This window comes from Thalia democratica, unplaced genomic scaffold (genome assembly GCF_965202585.1).
Source record: "Thalia democratica unplaced genomic scaffold, ktThaDemo2.hap1.1 HAP1_SCAFFOLD_1872, whole genome shotgun sequence".
NCBI lineage: Eukaryota > Metazoa > Chordata > Thaliacea > Salpida > Salpidae > Thalia > Thalia democratica.
The window spans coordinates 1-19,339 of NW_028140672.1; the positions used below are offsets into that span (position 1 = coordinate 1).

At 26.6% G+C, this 19,339-nt stretch overlaps 2 protein-coding genes across 2 annotated transcripts; one reads left to right on the forward strand and one right to left on the reverse strand.

The window, feature by feature from the left end:
- Window positions 1-4: 4 nt before the first annotated feature.
- Window positions 5-7,751, forward strand: LOC145848946 (dynein beta chain, ciliary-like; the record flags this gene model as incomplete). The annotated part of the gene is made up of 9 exons (XM_082954110.1): window positions 5-34; window positions 120-353; window positions 639-830; window positions 1,938-2,117; window positions 2,377-2,559; window positions 2,634-2,816; window positions 2,884-3,027; window positions 3,150-3,378; window positions 7,501-7,751. Coding segments are annotated over 9 exons (1,626 nt in total), but the record flags the coding sequence as incomplete, so codon positions are not given.
- On the reverse strand, window positions 7,371-19,330 carry LOC145848945 (negative elongation factor D-like). The gene is made up of 14 exons (XM_082954109.1): window positions 19,261-19,330; window positions 17,915-18,024; window positions 16,687-16,796; window positions 16,312-16,419; window positions 14,027-14,182; window positions 13,550-13,683; window positions 12,157-12,331; window positions 11,279-11,416; window positions 10,996-11,129; window positions 9,878-9,986; window positions 9,361-9,489; window positions 9,196-9,297; window positions 8,723-8,861; window positions 7,371-7,812 (listed from the first exon to the last, which is right to left on the reverse strand). Exons 1-14 carry the CDS (start codon window positions 19,290-19,292, stop codon window positions 7,784-7,786), a joined length of 1,605 nt encoding a protein of 534 aa, XP_082810235.1. The 5' UTR covers window positions 19,293-19,330; the 3' UTR covers window positions 7,371-7,783.
- Between the last annotated feature and the right edge of the window lie 9 nt (window positions 19,331-19,339).

Consider the following 19,339-nt stretch of genomic DNA (forward strand, 5'->3'; position numbering starts at 1 on the left):
TGCAGCTCGCAGAGGGCATTGGGTTATATTACAAGTTAGGAGATACATTCTATTGGTTTCATTAAAATAGAGTTTTAAAACTAGATAAATAATGACTTATAAATTTTGTGTTTCTGTAGAACGTACACTTGGTTTCAAAATGGTTGCAAGCGCTAGAAAAGAAAGTGGAGCAAATTTCTACAAATCGTCGCACTCACCAGAACTACCGACTTTACATATCTGCTGAGCCTGCAATGTCGCGAGAATATCACATTTTGCCACAGAGCATCCTGCAAGCTTCTATTAAAATTACCAACGAGCCGCCAACCGGAATGCTTGCCAACTTACATAAAGCGCTTGATAACTTTAATCAAGTAAATAGAGATTTTATACAGAGTTTCATTAATATATTATATTGAGATTAATTAGTTCTAAAATATTATTGTGGTACGTCTCCAAAGTTATATTACTTTTTGAATTCTAGTAATCGAATCATAATTTTGCTGTTGTGAGTCATAAATATTGTTAGGGTTTAAAAGTACATAGTAGATTCAGGGAAGTATCTGTTTTTTTTAATCTAAATTTATTTTTATTTATCAAATAGACATAACTTGTTTAAAAAAAAAACAATAATAACAAAAAATTTTAATCTAAAATAGGACACGTTGGAGATGTGCACAAGAGAAGTAGAGTTCAGATCACTTCTACAGTCGTTGTGCTACTTTCACGCAGTCATGCTTCAACGAAAGAAGTTCGGTCCGCAAGGATGGAATAGGGTGTACCCGTTTAATGTCGGGGACTTGACTGTGTGCAAGGATGTACTCTTTAACTACCTTGAAAACAGCTCGAAGGTATGTTTTTGCATTATAGTATAACTTGCACTTTGTACTTATATTTTTATCTTGAAAAATGTATAACAGTTAAATTTATTTCACAGTCAAAGTATAACTTTTGAGTTACAATATAGTTTTATAAAAGACTACAGAACGTTACTAAAACCATATTTTGACCCCTTGATTTTAATTACTTCTCAAAGGTCTAACTACGAAGACATTAGTTACGTTTTTAAAATCTATCACTATATAATGATCAATATCTGTTTAAAGAAATATAATTCTAATAGATAAGCTTGGTTTATAAGTTAGATTAAAATTTGTATATCTTATTAATAAAACACTAAAGCAAAACTAACACGCTAATAAAATAATTGTTGTAAGAAATGTAATTACGTAAAATAGAAAGTTTCGTATAACATTATGTGTTTTACTATGGTCATTAAGTTACAATATTTCTAAATAGAATGAAAGGTACAATATGTTAGTTCCAAAATGACTAACCGTTTATAAGCTGTACCTATTTATTTAAATTTTTGACTTAATAATAATATGTGAAATATACAGACTTAAAATAATTTCTAACATTTATAAAAATGAAATCCGTAAACTAGATTTTTATACACCTTGTATTCTAATATAAACTTTATTCACTTATTTGTCGTATAATTGTTTTTTCTTTATTAGTTATAATATTTATAAAAAAAAAGATTATATTTTTTTGATGAGTGTTTACAGCTTCAATTAGTTTTGTTTATAACTAGTAACTGCTATAAAAGATACTAAAAATTTTTTAAGTATGCATCTTAAAACTGAACTAGCCTATAAACTTATAGTTATTTTATAGTTTTATAATAAAATCTTAGTACAGTTTTCAAAAATTTTAATTCTTGTCTTATTAAAAGAACTTACTTTAAAATGTTTCAGCTGTAACTTTTTACAAATACTTAGTGTGATTTTCTTAATAGTATAAAGTTTTCTTAATCATTGTTCGAATTAAATATTTGTTTTAGAGAAAAACTACTAACTTGTTTTAATTAATAATACATACTGCTTTTTTTAACGTTTTCAATGAAATATTTTCTTTTCTGTTACTCACAACTCTTTTAGGTATAATTTTTTTAGATTCCTTGGGACGATTTAAGATACTTGTTTTGTGAAATAATGTACGGAGGACACATAACAGACGATTGGGACAGAAGGTTGTGTAAATCGTACATGCAGGTTTACATGCATCCCGACCAAATTGACAGCGAACTGCTTCTTGCTCCTGGATATCCCGTGCCCCCTAATCTCGATTACAAAGTCAGCTTTTATAAACAACTTATATTTTATAACATATTAAATTTCGTGTATTTTACTTAAGTTTTGACGTTGATATCAACAAATTACAGTTGTTTAGAACGTAAAGTTTGTTTTTAAGTAACTTAATTTTACATGTATTTATGTAATTGTTTATCAAAGCCTTATAAAAAATGATGGTAAATTGTTCCATATGTATTTTTTAAACCAACTAATGTTCTCAAAAAACTGTACATTGCCTATTTATGATACAAAATTTTAGGGATATCACAAGTACATAGATGAAATGTTACCACCAGAAAGTCCAGTGCTTTACGGACTTCACGCAAATGCGGAAATAGGAGTGCTGACAACCATGGCTGATTATTTGTTCAATACCATCCTAGAACTTGAACCTAAAAACTCATCAGGTGGCGGCGGTGAAGGTGTCACGAGAGAAGAAAAAGTTCGTTTTTCTTTTTTAAATAAAAACTAGTTTTTGTTATTAAGGAAATTTGCTTATTCTACTCATTAATTCAGATCAGATCTTTCATTGATGAAACTTTAGAAAAACTACCGGACTCGTTTAACATCGCAGAAATGTTAGCAAATGTGCAAGATAGAAATCCGTACGTTGTTGTAGTGTTCCAAGAATGCGAGAGAATGAACTTGTTAACCAACGAAATGAAGAGAAGTCTGAGGGAACTTAGTTTAGGACTTAAGGTATTTTGAACTCAAGTGTAATTTTAAACACAATTAGTTCCAAATATAAGTATTTCATATATTCTAGGGAGAGTTAACAATGACTCAAGCTATGGAAGATCTGGATGATGCAATTTTCTTCGACAAAGTTCCTGAAGGGTGGACAAAACTGGCTTATCCATCCACTGCTGGAATGTCAATATGGCTTGCTGATCTACTTAACAGAATCAGAGTGAGTCAACTATTTTGTATACAAATATGTTTTATTTATTTTTAATTTTGCTTGAAAATTAATAACCTATTAGGTTAACATTCGACCGTAATAAAATGTTATAATTAAATAACTAATTTTAGGAACTAGAAGCTTGGACTATGGAATTTACATTACCAATTAGCGTTTGGTTGGGAGGTTTGTTCAATCCTCAGTCATTCTTAACTGCTATCATGCAATCTATGGCAAGGAAAAACGATTGGCCGCTTGACAAGATGTGTTTAAATTGTGACCCTACTAAAAAAATGAACAGGGAAGATATGAATGTTCCTCCTAGAGAAGGTTCTTACATACATGGACTATTTATTGAAGGTTAATAACTTTTATATGATGGATAAGTTTTTTATTATTTCATGTACAATGATTTCTAAAAAAAAAGTAAGTGTATAATTTTCATTGCAAGTAGAAACGTTATTTGCTAATCTTATATTACCTGTTTTTTGTTTTTGTATCTAATTTCGTAAATATTTTGATAAACTTACAAATCTTCCAAATAATTACAACTAAAACCAATTGAAAAGACTAAGAGTAGTTTATTTTTCAAATATACTTATTAACTCCATCTTGTTATCTGATCTTATTTTGTAGATTTTAAACTTAGCTACCCTACTTGTTACTTTTAACAGCTTAAAAATCTAAAAAGTTTTTGAAACATTAAGAATTAAGATTAGTGAATTAAACAGGTTCCATGAGAGAAGTGCAAACATAAAATCGAAATATTATTAGTTCAATTTGTTCGTAAATGATAATTAATTAAATAACACGCTGTTATTTTTATAACTTATAGAAAAAGCACTTTTTGTAATCGGGAAAAAAGTGTGGGAGTTTTGGTTTTTTTTTAAACCCAACACGAAAATTTTCAATAATATTAATTTAAATCTTTTACCAAAAAAACATAGATAAATGTTTTGCTAAGTTTTAAATTTCTAAGAAAATTAAAAATTGTGGTTTATACGATTTTAACGAAAACTTTTTACTAGTGATCTACCGAATCCAAGATTCGGACTCGGCCGAGTCTTAATTTCAAAATGAGATTCGGATCCGGCCGAATCCTAAATTTCAAAATAAGACTCGGACTCGACCGAATCCTAATTTAAAAATAAGATTCGGATTCGGCCAAATCCAAAATTTTGGATCCGGTAGACCACTTTAAACTTTTTGAATTTTACTTATTTGTTTGTCAAAAGTTATACCAAACTATATCAAAATATTATATTAAAAAAACGAAATCTAAAACTTGTTAATGATTTCACGCTTGAGTTGATAAAACAGTGCTTTTCACACTTATAAAAGCCTTCTCAACTTTTATTTAGAGTTTTGCACACAGTATAAAAACTATTATATATTTTTTGTTATAAAATTAATAAGTACATATTTTAATTAATAATGTTTTGGTACATAGTTAAGGCGTTTAATCTCAGGTTTTTAGATAACCACTCTTACTTATTCATCATATTATTTTTTTAGGTTTGTTCGTGAACCTATTTCGGTTCAAATAATGTTTTGGCTTTTATCTTACGAGAGTATAAAAAATAAATATACTTCTAGGTAACTTAATTCATTTTGTTTAAGTAAGATTTTCCTCAGGTTACCTCAGTTCAGTGAAATCTTATCTGTATAGCTCAGGCCTTATCACGATTTTTTTAAACATCTCTATTAAATTTATCTTGAAAACTTATGATATATATTTTATGGATAAATTTATGGAGTTTTTAGTAGGGAGGTCTATTTTACAAAGACCATATAATTATTTAAAGTATCTTTTGTTTGGTTAATATGGTTTTCAGTCTTCATTTAGATGTTATTGATTATTTATTTAATTGTGTCATAAATGACTTGTGACAAGGAATGTAAGACTTATATATCTTATTTTACTTTTTTCCTAATTTATAAAAAAATATCATGTTATTGTGTCTTTTTTGGAAAGCCTGTTAGTTAAAATAAAAAATCTCAGTTATAATAAGGTTGTTTTTTTTTTTTGAGATTTTACATATAAAGGTCATTAACTTATACAAAGAAAAAAATTCCAACTTAAATATGTAACATTAAAGCAGATGCTTGCATACTTTTAGCTATATACTTTTACGTTAATTTTTTTTATATACTTAACTGATAATTTTAATTTATAACATATATGCTATAACTTCAAACATTTTAGTATTTTATTTTCAAAACAATGTTCTAAATAAAATCTTTTAATAATAAAATCTTTTTTAATTTTTGATAGATTTTTATTTTATTTATTGTTCTATTTTTTGGAGTGAACGTTTGTTATGAAAACGAAATCTTAAAATATTTGAAGTTAGATCATTCTCTTTAGCAACAAGTGGAGACCTTTAATTGTTGTTTATCTTTATATCATATATTTTTTAATCACGCATAGGTTGATTAAAAATTTTGAGTGCAAATATTGTGTTTGCCATTGCCGGGAAATGGAGGGTGAGCACACTGGCTAAAACGTTTGTAATTACATTCAAGATATGCTTAGTAATTGAATATTACCTTGGATCGTGTTCATATTTTTTCGCGAGAAAATGCAAGAAACATTAAAAAAGCATAACCAAAACAAAAAGCCTTGCATTTTGTTCAAGATGTGGATAAAAGGTAGAACTCAACATATCTTATGCTAGAGAGATTGAAAAGCTAAAATCAGGTGTCCAGTACTATGTGGTTAATTATAAAAACGATCAAGATTCGATTGTTACAGCTTTAGAATGGCAACTGGTTAATCACACTATTTTACTGCTCGAATTTTTTTTGTAATAAAGGAGTGTAGTAAAAGCAATACATTGCTCTCAAGCGTGATCCTGCATGCAAGATCACTGACGAAGTTTGTTAACACTAATGAAAATTTCAAAAAACTATTAAAAGTTTGTAAAACTTTGGCCAAAAATGTAGCAGAAGATTACGAAAGAAGGTTCTATACTAGGGGTGGGCAACGTTTTTAATCGGGCTGGATCCGAAAAATTTTTGTCTTTGGCAGGCCGGAGCATTTGAACTAGTGATTTACCAGATACAGTATCTGGATAATACCTTTTTAAATCCGGATCCGGCCGGATCATAACTTAAATAAAATTTTTGGATTTTGACAGAACCTAATTTTATAGATACGGTTGATCACTTTTCTGAATCATTTTCTGATTGTAATTCACTAAAAATTTTCAAACGTGACACCTTAAGATGTAGATTGAGACATGTCAGATGCTTATGTAATGTCTACAAGTAGAATTGACATGGTACTTGACAAAGTTTGGTATGTAAAATATCAGAATAAAACAAACAATTTGCTTTGGGTAATATTCCAACTAAGTTAGAACAACACAAAATGTTTTTTATCAGTAGACATTAATTTGATAAACCATTTAAACATGTTATTATGTTAAAATCTTAGTTTTGTTTTATAAAAATATGATAGAAAGTTTTATAAAATTTTGTAATATCGAATTTTTCGGGCCGGACACTTCTATCGCGGACACGTCATTTTCATCTGCGGGCCGGATTCCATTGTAATTCAAAAAACGGTCGGATGCCGGTCATTTTACCTCCGCGGGCCGTACATTGTCATTCTATACTAATAACAACAACTTAAACATGAATGACTACTAGTTACAACAGCTGTTGATCCACGATATCGACTTTCGTTTTCCTCAAAAATAATGTTTAAGAGCTGCTTGTATTGTATTTACATTACAAGCAGCTTAAATCTTTAGGATTCCAATTACTAATACATCCGGATTCTGCCGAATCCTAATTTGAAAATAATATTCAGATCCAGCCGAATCCAAAACTTTTGGATTCGGTAGATCACTACTTTTTACTATACCTTACAATATCTGAAAAATTCAGTAAAATTTTTAAGTGCTACAAAAAATGACTTTAAGTTTATGCGATTTTTATTTTATTTTAGAACCCATGTTAGTTTTAGTAAATATAAAACACTATGGCTTTAATCTACTTTGAATAGGTTAAAAAAAAAAGAATAATGTATAATAATAAATAAAATTCTAGTAAAGATAAATTAAACATAAAAAGAAACATCTTTTATTTAATCTTTGCGAACTTTATGTACTTTTAACCATATACAAAAAACGTTGTAAATATATTGGTTTTACAATAACTTTTCATAAAAAAATAAAATGCTGCTACAAATACTTAAAATACTTTAATCAATTGTTGTAACATGATTAGTTTTTGTTTTCTTAACTTTTTATTTTACCATAAAATATTATCGATGAATTACAAAAACTATGTTTTATATATATTAAGTAACCATATATGTAACCATAAACAAGTTTAAAGCCATTTTATTTAAAGATAATACATAAAAATTAGATGTTTCAGTATTGTTTTTTTAAATTAAATTTTTTTATATCAAGATATTATTTAACACACATTATTAAAATGTAACAAATAATCAATTTTAACTTTTAATAGGTGCACGATGGGATACATTAACTGGAAGTATCCAGGAATCGCGCGCTAAAGAAATGCTACCGGCTATGCCACTTTTGTATATCAGGGCCATAACCGTGGACCGTCAAGACACCAAAAACATTTATGAATGTCCCGTGTACAAAACAAGGGACCGCGGTCCTAACTATGTGTGGACGTTTAACTTGAAATCAAAAGAAAAGCCGGTCAAATGGGTGCTCGGTGGAGTTGCACTGCTGTTGTCTTCGTCTTAATGCAATTTATAATTGCCTGCCCAAGCTGCCCATCACATCCACTTTTGGTTTCTGCAATACCCTGAAAAATCAAACTGCCTTATAGCATACTGTTATTTTTATTTAAAAAAGTGCCTAAATAAATTTTCATTGCTTCAAAAAAAAAAAAAAAACTGTTTTTTAATGAAGATAACGTAATCAAATGTTTTAATAACTATAAACTAACATTTTCCGTGGTATATTTTACACAGTGTTAATTTATAAACTAGAAACCCTATAAATAATTTGTTTCCTTTATTTTTTAAATAAACATATTTAACTTTACTATCAAACGCATAAAAAAATCAATTGTTATTTTGGGGGGTAATATAATAAGATTTGTTCAATTTTCACATACACGAATTTGTAAAATAATTACAACCTCAGCTTATTATAAATTTTTGATAAAATTTCATTATATGAACTACTATCTGTTTATTTTTTTCCAACGCATAAGTGATAGCTACAATTATATGAAGCATACTATAATTTAAAAACAATTTAATACATTTTAACAAAAGATTTATATACTTAAACATGTTTTATTTTTGATAAATAGCAGTTCTTCATTACGTTAATAGAACAAAAAAAATTTTAAAAGAGTAAATAATGCTTAGCTGGGAAAAATTTTTTTTAAATTCTCACTAAAAACCAAAAGCAATTTTAAAACATAGTATTTTTTGAATATATTCTTATTAAGTTAAGTGCATCAATTTTATAATTACTTATTATATTTTACACTAGTTTTAAACTCATAATAAACAATACAGGTTAAAGTAAAATGTGGTATATTCAGTAAAATGTTTCACGATATTATTCCGACAAAATCAAATCAAATTATGGAATTATAAAAAGTTCGCTTTGAGATTGCATGTATTTTTTCTAAAAATACATATCAAATTAATTATTCATTAAGGCAAATATCCAGCTAAACAACAATAAGTGAAACTCACGAATAAAATCGGAGACTGGATCGCTTTCATCTTCGCTTTTAATTGATTTGATTGAAGCTGTTATGCTGTCATTTTGCAAGATTGGTAAAAACGCTTTTCCAAACTCTTCTGTGTATGGAGGTTCTATAATGTCCAGAACCTGTTTGATATGAGCTTTTGTAATTTTTATATATACGCAAACCTTAAATATATACTAGAAAAATTAAATTAATTACTTTTACTTTTTAAATTTTTTGTACTCTTGAAAAGGAATTTAAAATTTCATCCATAACCTTACTTAAATTTTGTTAGAAATTACCATATTATTAAAAATGTGCTCTAATTAATCGTTTTGTCTTAAAAGTTAATAAGTTTTACATAATTTCAATTAAACATATTATGAGTAAAAAGAAATTTAAGTATAAATTAAATGAAAATTAGTAACTGAAAATTATTATATTTACAACGTAACTTTTTTGATAAAAGTACCTAACCTCAACTACAAAATAACGTATTAAAGAAGCGTCTGTAGACTCCATGCAATCACGAATGTAAGTAACCACTGGAATCACACACCCGTATGTCATCAGATGCACCTGTTAAACAAGAGTTTCAGCATTCACGTGCCGACTTTGAAGTTTCAAAAAAGTTAAACTAACCATTCTATCAAGCACGGTCTTTTTCATTTCCATCTGTACAAGTGTGTCAAGCTGGGTGAATGTTTGGTCAAACAGATTTATAAGGATCTTTAAAGCATCTCCATGTAGCAACGTATGGCATGCAATTACCTAAAAAGTTACAAGTTAGATTTCTCTTTGTATAGTGTACAAAAAGAAGTGAATAAAATAATTTATTTGGTTTTCAGGATTTGTATAACATTAAAAACAATTAGACTACTTTAAAAGCTACGCTAATAAAATGATATTACCCTAATAAAAAATATAAGAAACTTATTTCATAAAATAACACTTTTAATCAATATAGAGATAATATGATATTGTTTGTTTAAATTAAAATAATTAAAAAACTATACTAAAACTTCTCTATAGCAAAAGTTTTACATGTTCTATTTAAAACCACAAACAAACTATGCTCAATTAGTTATTGAGCAGATTAATTTTTTTTTCAAACTTATTATACAACCGAAACATCTTTTTATAATAAAAGTTAAATAACCTCATCAAGAAGCATTAAGTGAAGATTTTCCATTTGTCTTTCAAAATATGAAAGGTCAGAAACTGTAAATTCTACCCACTTCAATACACCCATTCCAACTACTGGGTATCTGATGTATATGTTTTTTATGATGACCAAAATTTTATTTTGAAATTATCTTTACTAGGTTTGTACTTTAACATTTTCAACAATTATTGTAAAACAACACGTTAATTTTCATTGTTTAGATTCAGTATTTAAAAAACAAGATGATATGTGAAATTAAACTATATTTTGTTCTAGAATCTAGACAATATTATTTCGGCTCAAATGACGAGTTAAGAAATTAGCGTGAATATATTACAAAAACATATAACTTTGTTTTTTGAGTATGATAAGATATGTAGATACAAATACTTTTGTTTACATAGGAAATGTCATAGGCTGTCTGTTGAAACTTTGTAAATAACTCAGTATTTTTTTTAAACATTTTTTTGTTTAAGCCGACTATCATTGTTAAAGTATTAACTAAAACTTTAAACGCTTTAGTATAGTAAAATACAGCTATTTAATACCAGAAGTTAAAAATAAGCAATGATGTCCGAATAGTTTTTTTATGAATAAAATTTTTGGCTATAAACTAATGAATCATTAAAATAAAATTGTGATTAAGATCCATATAAGGTACTAAGTGGCAAAAGCTAAAAATTTAACGAACTTTAAGATACTAAATAGCCGGTACAGAGGGAATTGATAATATAAAACAAAACATTTAGTTTAAGAGAACTTTATTAATAATAAAATTATTTAACTAAAAATCAAGTTAAATCTTTTTAAATTGTATGTTTTTAATTTAAAGATGACAATTAAAAATTTTAAAAGCAAATTATTCATTTAAAAAACACTTGTTTAGTTATTTAAAGCCTTAAAAAAAACGCATTTAAACTCCATAGAAACGCTTAAAAAATAAGACAACGGCTTGAAAATTGTCATGAATCTTTAATAACAGACGGGCGCTTTTATAACGTTAAGTGCAATTCTTTTCATATTTTCAGCCTAAACTTCAAGAACATTTTACAATCCTTCAAAGTATTTCTGTTGTTTTGTTTATTTCAAATTAATAAAAAATCAAAACGTACTGTATATACGTGTAAATGTCCTTAATTTCTGCCAATAGTTCAGTTTCCTTTACACCAGCAGCTATTTGTTGAACATGTTCAATTGCTTCTATAGTCGATTGCAGTTCATCTGTGTTGATTTCAACTCTTTCACCCTGTAAAACATTTTCGGTGACTACATAAAACTGTTAGTTAATCTAACACAAACAGCTTATAATACGTATAAGAATCTAAAAAAAATCTTTATTGGTCAAAAGTTTTTCAGTAACAGTAAGTTTATCGAGGAACAATTAGCCAAACTTACAGTGTCGTCATAATGTTCAATGACGCTTGCAGCGTATGCTAGAACGAAGACGTATTTGTGAACAAAATCGTTGTTAATCTTTGTTCCACATTTCGAAGTGAACAAGGCTTCAATGAACATGTCCAAAAACATAGGCAGCTGTTAAAAACAAAATGAAATAATATTTTCCAACCTTTGAAAACTATTTCAGAAGCTAAAAAAAAGTCAAAAACATTTATAAATAATAAATGTATTAAAAATAGTAATTGCTATTACTTACACTAAATAAATATTTTATATAGACTCGATGTTATAAACAAAGTTCACATCTTTTGTTTATTTCAGTTAATAGTCTGCTAACTTAAGTAATAAGTTTATTGTAAAAGATCAATATTCAACAAGAAAAAATATACATGCAGAACTAAAATATTTAAGGCAAAGTAATTAAATGAGTATGTATAATACACTTATAATTCAGGTGGTAATTTAAAATATTTTTTTGCAATACATATATGGCTATGCATTTAAAGAGTAATATAAAAGAATTGAAGCAATATAAGAAAAAAAAGTCAATAAGTTGTTTTGCAATTGGGTAGTTTTTGTGAAATTAATATCAAACTATTATCTTATATCAAAGTTTCCCAAACTCATTTTTATAATCGCTAACTTGAAAGAAATTCAAAAAAATAATCGCTCCCTTGTTGGTAGTTAATAACCCATTAACTTTTTTACCTCCTTACTAGTCATGGCTACCGATAGCCAAAGTCGCCCCCAAAGAAGTGATATCGACACTTTGGGCAACCCTGTTATATAGAAATGTAACTGGGTCACAGCACAAAGGTGAATAGCTATGAGTTCCTAAAAATATTTTATTAGAAAACAATAACAATAAAACAAACATGTAGAAGTTGTACAGGGGGTGGGTCATCATTGGAGTATATTTGGTGCAAGACAGTAACGTCGCCAGGACTCAACTGCCCGCGATGCAGCATTGACATTATCGATTGCTTTGCTCGTGGGTAATTGTTACATTGTGACGTCAGACTTAGCACTATATGCGTAACGTCATTTTCTCTGTATAAATGTATCGTAACTAAAATGCTTCAAAAAAAAAGACTGCCATTTAAATGTCGTAAACAAAAAATGTATATAATTTATGACAGTTTTTAAGTTTAGTTTAAAAATAGGTTTTAGTCAATAACTTTTAATTTAATCAACTTATTTCGTTTTATTTTAATGATTCTAGAAACAGAAAAAGACTAGAAATATTTTTATTTTTTTGTTCAACTATTTTAGTCTGAAGAAATTTTTTTTTTTCACAAACTAGTCAGACAGTAAAAGTTATTGCTATACTATTAAATTAACGATCATTTCATAAATAAAACTATACATTTTATACAAATTACAATAAACATACATTCCAACAAAAATATTTTTTTCCTATATTTCATGTAAAAAACTTAATAAAAAGATAGAGTTATTTCTAATTAAAATAAACATTACATTAATAAATTTTATGTTTAATTTATAAAATAAAAGCATTTAATGTCTATAGTTTTAAAACAAAGAAACAAAATTCACACAAAACAAAGAAACTATTGAATTAAATATAACGCGTTTTTCTAACATACTTTATGTCAAACTTTTTAAAACTAATTAGTTTAAAACACTTTATTATATGTTTTGATTTTTAAAAATCAAACAAAGAGATCTCAACTACTAAAGGAGAATTAATGAATTTATTCTTTCATTTGAATCTATTTGAATAAAATTTTTTATTTAAGCACTGACGAGGTCTTTGACCAAAACTTAGTTTGTAAAATAAAGTCTTGAAAGAATAAATTAATGAAAATACTTTATGTGATATTTTTTTACAGAAATTTATTTTTTTAAATACATTTTTTTATAGGCGTTGGTCGATATATCTTTAAAATAGTTTTGTTTTTACTCTAATGCATACAATTGAGAGATTAACATAATCTCTTTTAAAACAGTTTTAGTTGTACATTTGTCTAACTTAATGCACTTTTGAATGAAAACCACTAGACAGAAGCTAATTTGTTACTCGGTTAGTATTGATTTCAGAACTATTAACAGTAAAATAGGGTTTTCTAATTGGAAAAATATAGTTGTACAAAAAAATTAAACAACCTAAAAAATTTATAATACAACTTGTTTTTTTCACCAAAAAGGAATTTAAGCAACTTATACTTCAAAAATTTAAATAAATCAGCTAGTTCGGTAATATTTCAAATTAGTAAAGAAATTGTTATATTTTACTAAATTACATACTTGTTATTGGCATATTTATGTATTTCTTGTGAAATCCTGCGAAGTTTTGACCAGGCGTATTGATTTTTATTGGAAAGGATCGACATAACTACTTGTGAGTATAAATATGTGTGTTCAGCATGGCATACCATCCTCTGTAAATATCAAAATATTAGAAAGTTAATATAAAAAATAATAATCAAATCTAAAAAAAAAACAACTCAAAAACAAATTTTCTAAAAAACTAGTTTTTGTTTTATTCTTGTTTACAACTGAATTTGAATTAAGTTTTATTTACTAATTTTTACAAAAATTTCAAAAACAATGTTTTAAATCCTAAAAAAACAACAAAAAAAACAAGTGTAATAAACTTTCTTAAACTTATATAAAAACAAATTGAGATCCACATTCAAGATAAATTACACCATACATAACATTGCTGACAGCAAAAACACAAAGTCGCATTAATCAAATTTTCAACGAACACAACAAACTGACAGCAAGTTCTGGTAAGCTCTTGATGAGCTCTTCTTCATCATTAGTCTGCAGTACATTTTCCAACCCAGTTCTCAACACTTTGCTGAACACTTCCAACTGGGCACACGCGGTCAGGACATTTGTGATTTCTGCTTGGTGTCCTGCGTCTGAGATGAGCTGTTTGAAAAAAAATCTTATTGTAAAAACTACTAAATAGATATAACTATGTCATTAAATTTTTTTTTTTCAGAAATATAATTTTTTAAAATTCAACTACGGTATATTAAATGTATGAAAGAAGTTTTGTATTCGTAAAACTAATTATAAACAGTTTTTTGATTTAGAAAATTATTTTTGAAGTTAAATTTTTCAAAAAAAGTTCTTAATTTATAATTTGTTTATTTTAAGCTTTCTCTTTGTACATGGTTGCCACTGATCAAGCTGAGAAAAATTTCCTGATTTTTCCTGACTTTTTACTAAAATTTTCCTGACTTTTCTAAATCAAACTCTTAAATTAAACTTGTTCTAAAATACATATTCTAACAGTTGAAACTATATAAAGCTTTCAATCTAATTTTAATACAGGGTTAAAACAACAGTTTTTTGCTGAATTCCATCATCAAACTTCCAGTACATCACTTAAACTATCTGTGTATGATTGATGTTTGTAATAAACAGCTCTATCAGCAAAATACTTGTATTATTACCTTATAAATAAAGCTTGTCTGGAAAAAGACACAATTTTTTAGCATTTCCCAGCATAAATGTAACTAGATAAACAAACGATATATAAGGAACTTTTACAATTAAAACCTTGAATAAATAACGAACTTTCACAACTAAAATCTTGAAACAATAACAAATTTTTACAGTTGAAACCTTAAAACAATAAAGAACACAATTTTTTTAGAATTTCCTAGCATAAATGTATCTAGATAAACAAAACGACGTATAAGGAACTTTTACAATTAAAACCTTAAATCAATAAGGAACTTTCACAACTCAAACCTTAAAACAATAACGAACTTTTACAGTTAAAACATTAAAACAATAAAGAACTTAATCAAATACTGTTATTTTAAATAATGTACTAAAGTTTATTTTTTCCGTTTTTTTATTAGCACTTCAACCTCTTCATCTATAAAAATTAAATGGTTTCCTTCATCTGAACTGCATTCCGCTTCATTTTATTTGCAGTTAAAATCATTTGCCTCATTTTATTTAAATAGCTCTCATCTGCTGCCCCTACACTTTTTGAAGAGAATCTTTTCTCTAAATCAAGCCACAACTTGTGGGCTTCATTTCTTTTCTTTTGGCACTCATTTATTTTTAATTTATAAAATATTTCCTCTTATCATTTAGTATGTAATTTGTAACAAATAAATATACTATTATTTACTTTAAAAACTTAAGTTACTCTACAAAAAATACAAATAATAAGTAAACTTAATCTTGGCATATACCTCTCTTATAACTTATTTTATAAATTTAAACAACTCTAAAAAATTATAAAGAGGTAAAGTATACACATTAACTTGTTACATAAAATACTAAACTAACTGCTTAGTTATAAAGAACTCAAATATTTACTTAAACAAAAAACACTTTGATTCTAAATTTATGCTAGATAAACTTTTGTTTATATATCACAGTTTCACTATGGAAGTGTCCTTGCTACAGATCATCAATACTAAAAAGCTTACAAAATCTGCTTGTTCAAGTAGGGTACTTGTTCAGTATGTTAATAGAAACATTTTGCAGTTCTGTAAAGGATATTTTACTAAATCATACCAGATGAAGGCATTGGAATTACAATTAAATATTTTTGTAAATTTATAGGAAAATTTTGCAATTTTTTTTTGAATTTAAAGGACTTTTAATTAATTTTTACCATTTGAAGGGTTTGGAAAACAAGAAATTTTGTAAATTTAAACTGACAAATCTGACTTTTTTTTTAATGTTATCAAATTTCCTGACTTTTGTCATTTTTTAAATTTTTCCTGACTTCCTGACCAAGTGGCAACCCTGTTTTTATTGCTCCAATAAAAGGAGAAATAACTATGAAGCTTTTACTTAAACCAACAGATTAATAATAATAGATAACAACAAATTTTAATTCAGTAATTTAATTATAAAAAAAAATTAAAGAGAAAGTTTATAGAAATGGTATTTAAAAACATAAGCTTTTTTACTAAGTAGATTTGGCGTAGTAATTGTAGTATTTAATTTAACTATTTGTATGGTGTTTTTTTGTATAAAACTTTAAGTTATAATAAAGTTACACATATTACACTGGCTACTTTTACCTTAATAGTGTATTTCACCATCAGACACTCAGGGTATTCTTCAGCTAGTTTGTAAAATAATTGCCTCCATTTTTTATGGCCGATTAAATCAAGTAGCCACGAAGGGTGCTGAAACGAACAAAACTTTTTGTGGTTATTTTTTTTTTAAAGTTAAACTTTTTACACACAAAATACAATTCAATAAGATCTTTTATAGATCTAAATGCATATATATTGAAGCTATAACAAAATATTTGAAACTAAATATATTAATTTCATATAAAAACCTTCAGCTGACTGTAAGGAATTTAGACGTTAATAACGTTTGAAGTACAAACATAAATAAAACGGTTTTTGTTGAAACTCTAAAATAGTTAAATTATTTATAAGAACTACCTGCCCTGCACGTTGAAATATATTATCAGCTCTTTCTGGATCAAAATGCTTAACAAGCAATTCTTTCAAATGATTTTGAACAATTTCTTTTACCTCATTTGGTTGCATACCTAAAAGAAGAATATTTTTTAGGCTGTGTAAATTAATAAACCAAACATACACAAAGTAAATATACACATCAACTTTAAGAAATCAGTTTTTATAGAAATGTACGTCAAAGTAATTTTAGTTGTAAGTACTTAAAAATGATTATATTGTAGTTTTAAGATTTTTTCTAAATCTAAAACTCTGCATTTTAATACTTTACGATAATTTTTCTGTATATTATCAGTTAGGTATACTATATAGTAGCTGTTACTCTATAGTCTATATGAAATAGGTTTAGATTAATACAAAAATTATATACTAAAGATTTTTAAATATATCATCATTTTATTAGATGACATTAACAAATACTACTAAAATAGTTTCAATAAAAATTGCAGGGTATATTGCAACTTTAAACACTTTATATCAATATTGTAATCTATTTTGATAAACTTTTATCTAAACTCGTGAAAGTAAAACTGGGGTAAGGTCACACACGTTTATAAAATGATGAAGTTATGACATACTTAATTTATAAATAAAAATAGGTTCATTTAACACATTTAATAACATACTTTTTTTTACAAACAGGGTTGCCACTCGTTTTTTAAAATTTTTTCCAGGTTTTTCAAATTTCTTCCAGGTTTTTAACATTACACATTTTTGGGTTTATTTTTAGTTTCAAGTTAAATCTAAGGTAAAAAACAGTGTTAAACAGTATAAAAAGATTGAAAAGATACTGTAAAGATACTTAAAATGTGTTTTTTAATAAAAAAAGTTTTGGTGATGACAAATTTTTTTATCTATATGATAAATTTTTTGAGTCAAACCAAACTTTCACTACTGAACATGTTTAAATTCTTGTATTTCCAGGTTTTTCCAGGTTTTTTGTTCAAAATTCCAGGTTTTTCCAGGATTTTTTCAAAATTTCTTAAATTCCATGTTTTTCCAGGTTATTTTTGCCTAAATTGTCAAATTCCAGGTTTTTCCAGGATTCCAGGTAAAGTGGCAACCCTGTACAAATCTAAATTTTAAAGGCTAGGTAAAGCATAAGTATAAACGACAAATATCTACCTACAAATTTGAGAGGTACTGTTTTAGACATATAACATTTAAAAAAAAAAAATAACAACTAATTAACCTAACATAATTAGCCATTCAGCAAGTAAATTGACGGTCTGAGCCACTGCTTCATAGTTGGTGGATAACAGACTGACTGTCTCTTTTGGAGTTCCACCGCATTGGAAAAATCTACAATAAATAAACTTACAGTTTTTGTGTAAATTAAAAAAAAACTAATAAATTATTTTAAAAAATTGTTGAAAAAAAGTTTTACTACTTACATGTAAAGTAGTTTAAAATAAATTGAAACAATCGATTTTAACCAAATGATGTTATTGTAAATAATTTAGACTTTTATGGCTACAAGTAATGAAAACTGCAATTTTTTAAGGAAAATTATAAAACTTTTTTAAAAGCTACCTAGACTATAAGATAAAAGTTTTAAAATTACAAAAATCGATAAATTTAAAGTAAATAAAAACAAATTGTACAGTAATCTTCCTTTAATGTACCAACATATGTTTCTGTGTGTTAACGAATCAACACACTCCAACTGGGTTCTGTAAAAAAATAATTACTGTAATGAAAGAATAGAAGCATAGAATAAAGTGGGTGTATACATGTTTTTTATTAAAATAAAATAACTTCTACAGATAATAGTTAATAATAGGTAAAATACTTAATATTAAATCCGACTGTAATAAAAGTATTTAACATTTATAATTATTAAGTCTAAAACAAGTAAAGTAAACTAAAATACACAACAAAACATAATATAAATTATTAACAACTTATACATATTATATAGTTTTATAACAGTCGGATTTAATATTAAGTACTTTACCTATTATTAACTATTATATGTGGAAATTATTTTATTTTAATAAAAAACATGTATACACTCACTTTATTCTATGCTTTTATTTTTTCATTACAGTAATTATTTTTTTACATAACCTAGTTGAAGTGTGTTGATTCGTTAACACACAGAAACATATGTTGGTACAATAAAGGAAGATTACTGTACAATTTGTTTTTATTTATATTCCAGTGAAGTTACTTCACTTGGACCTTTTGTTAGCAAACGATTAAACCTATATTTTGAACAGTTAAATTTAAAGTAACGTTTAATTACAATATTACTAATTATTTTTAGTTGAACATGATGATTTTTTAAAAGAATTGTATTGCAGTGCATATGAAGCATGTAAAACGTCATTTTTAAAAGACTTTATCAAAGTAGTTAGAATTATACTTGAATCTATCTCTATTGTAACTTTAAAAATAAGCAAATTATTTTAGTTATGAAAATTAGCAGGTAAACTGCCTCCCCCTATATGGCCTTAACATATTATGAAAAAGTTTTAGAAACGGCTTTTCAGACTACAAACTGAAAATTAACTGAATTATAATTAATAGACTAACCGCTTTAAAACATTAAACACGTTTGGCTCCATAATAAAGTCAATTTCTGCTAATTTTTCTTTACATTCGTCTTTTGACA

Coding starts and splice junctions, on each gene's coding strand:
- LOC145848945 (XM_082954109.1), bottom strand. CDS start 19,292: ATGGAGCCAAACGTGTTTAATGTTTTAAAGCG. Junction 14,183..16,311: donor TGGTGAAATACACTATTAAG/GTAAAAGTAGCC, acceptor TTTTTCAAACAG/CTCATCTCAGACGCAGGACA. Junction 13,684..14,026: donor AGAGCTTACCAGAACTTGCT/GTCAGTTTGTTG, acceptor TGATATTTACAG/AGGATGGTATGCCATGCTGA.